This window comes from Pteropus alecto, unplaced genomic scaffold (genome assembly GCF_000325575.1).
Source record: "Pteropus alecto unplaced genomic scaffold, ASM32557v1 scaffold288, whole genome shotgun sequence".
Classification (NCBI taxonomy): domain Eukaryota; kingdom Metazoa; phylum Chordata; class Mammalia; order Chiroptera; family Pteropodidae; genus Pteropus; species Pteropus alecto.
In genome coordinates, this window is record NW_006442124.1 from 140,808 (window position 1) to 147,242 (window position 6,435).

At 43.6% G+C, this 6,435-nt stretch overlaps 1 protein-coding gene across 1 annotated transcript in view; it reads right to left on the reverse strand.

Annotated features, from left to right (window-relative positions):
- Nucleotides 1–6,435, reverse strand: part of RNF149 (ring finger protein 149) — a 40,239-nt gene that overhangs the window by 31,136 nt on the left and 2,668 nt on the right. Inside the window, exon 2 of the mRNA XM_025039102.1 lies at nt 5,752–6,428. Within this exon, the coding sequence (XP_024894870.1) occupies nt 5,752–6,428 (677 nt within the window). The remainder of the gene's footprint in view (nt 1–5,751; nt 6,429–6,435) is intronic.

The window sequence follows — 6,435 nt, forward strand, 5'->3', positions numbered from 1 at the left end:
GCTACATCTTGGAGGACAGGAAAGTTTACCAAGCAAAGGAAGGGAGGCTTTCTTTAGAGGCTGTGAAACCATTACAAAAACATACACCTGAGATGGTGACTAGTACAGCTTAGTGACTAAAATATACGTAATCTCATTATCCTCAGTAACTCCCACAGAAGCTGGCACATAATGTTTAGTAAATATTTGTTGAATGAATGAATGAATGAATGAATGAATGAATGAATGAATAAGAGGTAGAAGATGAACTGAGAGGTTCCTGAACACCTAAAAATCTCACGTGGGGGAGAGACGGGGCAACTGACAGTGATTACCAATCAGAAGAATATCTTGAACTGAAAACACTTATCATATCAATCTGAAACTTTTCACCTAGGAAATTAATCTTAGTTTATTGAGTTAAAGAAATCACTTCAAAAAAGTCTTGTGCCTAGGATGAAAGCTAAACTGTTTGCTGTACATACTGTAATTACAGCAGCCAGACTGCTTCTGGGAGCTACTTTAAATTAATAAAACTCAGGATGAAGACTCATGCTATCCTGTGATTTGCTTTTCTGGGACATTTTTGGGGATGCACAAGAGACAGGGCAGTTGAGTAAAAAATGCCCAAGCTCAGTGTCACTGCAAGCACAGTCCCAAGGGTGCTGGCCCTGTCAACCCAGAGAGTGTTCCTTAGTAGCACATGATGGTACATCACAGCTTTTTTCCAAACTGACAACTGGATTTCTTCACAGAAGGCACACACATTCAAAACCCTTGGGAAGAGTGAGAAAAAGCCTTTAGAATTATTTTTCTTGCCTAGGTGTTAACATTGCTATAGTAATCACATTTGACTAAAAAAAAAAAGTCATCTGCACAATACCCCTTCCTCCCCCAAAGAACCTACACTTCCACAGATAGGAGAGCTCCTGGAGGCAGTTTTATTTATGCCTTACACTTAGCTCAAGGTCTCTGTACACAGTATATGATAAAAATCTTACCTGTTAAATAATCATACAGAATATAGTATTCTTTAGCAAGCTAAATTTTCCATAAAACTTTTCTATACAAAAAAAAACAAAACTGTATTTGTTTCCTTTCAAATTTGTGTTCCTCTTACCACCTTGTCAAAAACAAATACAAAAATATTTTTAAAGATCTTAATCAATAGCTTCAAAATTCTAGAGGTTGACATTTGAGTCTAGTGTACCATTTCTCCTCCCAAGTAAACTATTTAAAGTAGACTCCAACATTCTCTTGAAGAAGATGAGAATTACTAAAATATTTAAAGTAGTGGATTAGATTTCTGTTCTAGAAAACTAATTCGAGCAGCAAGAAATACATTTTAAAGTTCCAGCAAGAGAATCCATTAACTTTCAGGTTTTCTTTTTTCCAATAATTTAACTTCCATACTCTTTCTACCTTTTTCTCCACAACCTGGAGAATTCCTGGTTAAATCTTTAAGATTCAGCACAAGCTTAACCTAAGGCTTTCTGGCACCAATCACTCTTTTGAGTAGGCAATGAATCGAAGCCTCTTAGATATCTTTTTATACACTTACTATAATTTCTTTATAGGTCTCCCTCACTAGACCAGTACTACCTGTTTTATTAGTTTTTATAGCTCAGCATCACACAGTGATGACCCACAGAAGGATTTCTAAATGAATCTATCTGAAAAATTGGCATATCTTCTAGTATTATAGTTGAAATGATCCAAAATAAGGAGAATATAATGAACTCCTTTGCAGGGGAAATAATACTACACTAAATATGAATGTGAATGTCTCTGTAACCCGAAGCTACTTTACAGAATACTTTCATGGGTGGCTAGGGTGAGTGAATAGAACCCCAAAATAAATGTAATTCTCTTTTTGTGATTTAAAATTTTTTTTAACACCTACAGCACCTTATATTCCTAGATGGTCTCCCATCCAAGTAATAAGCAGGCCCGACCGTGCTTAGCTTCTGAGATCAGATGAGATTGGCACATTCAGGGTGGCATGGCTGTAGACTCTTCTTGCAATTTTAAATTGTTTTGGATAATTTGGCTTGCTCAATAATATTTTGTTTGTTGAATATACTATTCAACAGTCTTACTGAGAACTCTTTGCAGTTTTCCTAAATGCATTACTTTATCTCAGGCCTTCAGCCTTTTGCAGTGCTAATCCCACCACCCAGAATGTCCTATAGCCATCCGCCCCTACCACACATCATCACACATACCCAGAGACAACTTCTCCAACTTGTCCTTCAAAACACAATCTTTCCGTGAACTGTCCCAGTTACTTCCACCTTCTGAGGCTGCCAGGTGCCATTTGTCTTCCTATAGCACCAAAATACATCCTAAATTAAAAACTAAATTTTTAGATCATTTGTGGGAATAAGCATTAAAGATCATCGAGAATTTATTATTCATAAAAGACTATTCTCCGTACTCTGCAAATACAAAATACACATTTTTCTTAAGGTCAGGGACTTCTTACACGTCTTTGCAATCCCCCTCCCACCTGAACTCTGGCCCCTTCCCAAAAGGCTATGCCAAGATTTTAGCTAAAAAAATCACTCTATTTATTAATCAAAAGTAACTACACTAAGGCCAATACTCTATCAAAGCTTTCATTTTCATTATTTAACTTATATCAACTTTTACCCATCTTGTTCAAACTAACTTCAAGTCATCTTTGCAATCTCCACATTAGATGTCCTTCCTTTACGCTTCCTAAGCAATTGTGCACAGAATTCTGTCAAGGTCCAAACCATACTGTCTGGAAAGTTCTGTTTCTCACTCCCACTAGGCCTCTCAAACTCCTCAAAGGCAGGCACGTGTCCTATGCATTTCTGTCCCTAAGCAGGCACAATACTTGGGTTCATTATCTTTCTGCTAAAGGGTATCAACTCTGGGCATTATTTAATGTTAACAGTCCTTACAGTTGTTCTGACAGAACATCATTTTAAAGTCGTGATTTATTTCAGAGCCACAATAAAATACTGATATATATCCAAATACTGTATACCAGATTCTAGTAGAATCAAGCAACAGGTTTAAGGAGAAATTCTACCTAAGACCCTCACAATTCAACTTTACAAGCAGCTATCTCTACCTATCTTGTAGAACACCAGTGTTACAGAGGGACATGGAGGAGTGCTGAATCTGAGGTTTTTACTGATTCTAGGCATATTCTGGAAAAATACAGGAAACCTAGGTCTGAGGTGCCCTCAAGGTTCTGTATAACATTTCAAATTCATGTATGTCAAAGCTGGTTCCTCTTCTGACATTCACATTCATTCCATTCTTAATTCTATTCCAGTCTCAAAAAGTCATACATTTGTACCCTTGTCCCCAATTGGGCCAAGTTCTGTGAGGGTCATTCTTTTCTATCTCTACAGTCACCACTATAGAACTGGCCCTTATATTTCTACCTGTACTAGCCGAATGTTCTAACTGGATTCTCTGTTTCCAGCTTTTCCTCTGTGTAACCCATTAGTCACAATGCTACCAAATTACCTTTTAAATCAATAGTTCAAAAAGTTAGATGATTTTGTCACCTTCTCTCTCCCTGGACACTGGCAATATCTGGACACATTTTCAGCTGTCACAACTGGGGTGGGGATGTGCCTAAAATCTAGTAGGTTGAAGCCAGGGATGTTGTTAAACATCCTACAATACACAGGACAGCCCCTCCTCCCACAACAAGTAATGAGCTGGCCATACATCACCTTGTTATATGGGCCAGTCATTTAAATTCTTAATGTCAGTTTCCTCATTGGTAAAATGGGGTTAAAATATCAACTTTAAAGGGCTGTCAGGAGGATTAACTGAGCCGCTGTATAGAGAAGACCCAACACAGTGCCTACTACTGAGTACTTACACACATTTTTTAAAAATTGCTGTTACTTTTGTCTTTTTTCCTCAAAAAGAATTATTCTCACAGTCAAAAGGCCAGAATGGACACTGATAATGGGAACAGAAGCTCACGAGAAGAGGATTTAAAATAAACACCTATGAGGTGTTTTTCTGGGCCTGGATGAACTATGTTAATAACACAAGCAAGCAAGGTCAATGAACCACAGTTATATCAAGTGCTCTTGAGCCTGGAAAAGATGTCAGCGTCATTATCAAAAAATGCAGTGAACAGATTTAGAAAATTTTAGGTTGATGAGTCTGCCATTGGAAAGAAAATAAATCTACATTAAGATGTTGTAGACTGAGAAGTTATTGCAAGGAGCCAGAATCAGAGAATCCTGACACACTAACCTCTTTTCTTCAACAGAACTATCAAACTTGGGAAACAGTAGCAAAAGGCTGTATCTGGAGTGGTAGGTGAAATCTGACAGGATTTTTCATGACAGTCCTGTGGAAACATGGTGTGGGTACCATAACAATTAGGTAGATTTGTAATCATAGGAATAACTGCACCAATGTTATCACATGGACATCTGTTCCCTTTCCACTCCAAACCCACTTCCTTTCTGTTGCAACTGAAGAATTTTCCCTTTGCTATCTGATGCCAGCCCCTCCACAAGTATTCTGGACACAGCCTCCTGCCTTCCCAAAGGCCTGACTCAGTTTCCTCTTCTCTATGCTGACTTCCACCAGATCATTTCCATCCATTTCAAATATGGCTTACCATCATCCATCCATCTTTCCCCCTCCCTGGCCCCTACAGTTTCTGCCCAATTCTCAGCACCTCCCCAACCCTCACCTCTCAAATCACTTCCGTTCCTATCACTGCTAAAACGGGCCAAATTCAGTCACTTTTCTGTCCTCATTTTACTATTAGGTTCCAAACTTGCCTTCAGGAAACCAGAACAGAACAAAAGACAAAAGTATGGGGAAAAAAGACATCCGACTTGCAGCAAAAGAAACTTTAAAAAAGATTTTATTAACATTAAGTTTAGAGCTACAAACTTAGAAGGCAGAACAGAATACATTCTCTCCTGTTGTACTGATGGTACCGCACTCGGGTTCAGCTCTGAGGATGAAATCCCACAAAACAGGACTTTTAAACTATCATTACTGCTGGTTCCTCTGGAATACATGACTGTATGAAGGCTCACCTGGCAAAGAGCCAGGTCATTTCTTGAATGAACACAGCTTTAAAAATTTCATCTAAACTCAAGACTAAACAAACATGATTGGCAGTCGAACCACAATTATAACCTGATAGCTAGTGAGCTAGACAACATGCCCGAATTTAAATCCAAGCTTTCTGACTCGAGTTAAATCCAGATTTTCTGACTCACAGTTTAGAGTATTCAAATATGTTTGTGAAAGTCCAAAAACCATAGTGTCACCAAGCCACCACTTTACTCTGGTGAAGGGCTGCCAGACTCTGGAGTGCGCTGGAAAAGAGCTTCAGTTCCTACCCTACCAGACTCTGAAAGATATTAAGTGGAAAGGGACTCATGCTAAGCTATCATGAGACTCCGGGCTAGAACCACACTCCTGCTTCTGCGGGTTTTAATTTCCTCCGTTTGCACATTGCCCTCCTCTGGAGGGCATCTCCCTTCACCTGAAGGGCCCAAGGCCAAGTTCTAATCTGGTCGAGAGGCTGGCGTCCTTCCTAACAGCAGCCCAGGGGACACACCGAGCCAAATCCAGTGCTTACCTAATAGTTCCTGCCCGCCAGGGGCTATCAAAGTCGCGCCACCCCCCCGCTTCCGGAACATACCCCCCACCCCGCGGAGATCCAGTGGAGGTCGAGAAGGCCGTCGGCCATGAACGCAAGGCAAAAAACACTCCCGTCCGCCGCCCCAGGCTCCGGCTTACCCGCGTGTGACATAGGAGCGGTGAGGTTCCCGTGGCGCTCCTCGTTGTAAACCACCACGGCCGAGGCGTTCTGCCGCGCCGCCACCAACACCTTGTCCTTGAAGTTGCAGCCCCCGCGCGCCACCAGGGCGACCCAGGGCGCGGTCCCCCCGCCGCCGGGCGGGGGCACGAAGAAGCGCGTGTCAGGCGAGCAGCCCTCGGGGTCGTGGTCCGCCGCGCGCGGGACGCCCACTAGGCCCTGCGCGCCCTCCTTGGGAGAGCTGTCGCCGAAGCGGCCGCTCTCTGCGACGCTCCACACAGTCTGGTTCGTGCGCGGGTCCCTGTACTCCGTGCTCACCACGGCCGAGTACCACTCGAGCGCCCGGCCCCGGGCCCCGGGTGCGCACAGGGCCAACGCCAGCAACACCAGCGCGCCGCGCGGCCCGCAGCCGGCCTCGGGCCGCCACCGCCGCGCCACATGCCCGCCGCCGGGCTCACGAGGAGGTGGGCGGGACAGGGGCTGGGCGATTCCCAGGTGCCAGAGGACACGCGCGTTGTGAGGACGCCGAGGAGCGCGCAGAAGCGAGCCCGGCCACCGAGCCCGGGAAAAGCAAGACGGGCGGTGGGCGGGGCCACGGCGCACGCGCACCTGGCGGAGCGGAGGGGCGGGATGACTGGAGGGACTGGGCTCCGGGCCCCTCCCCC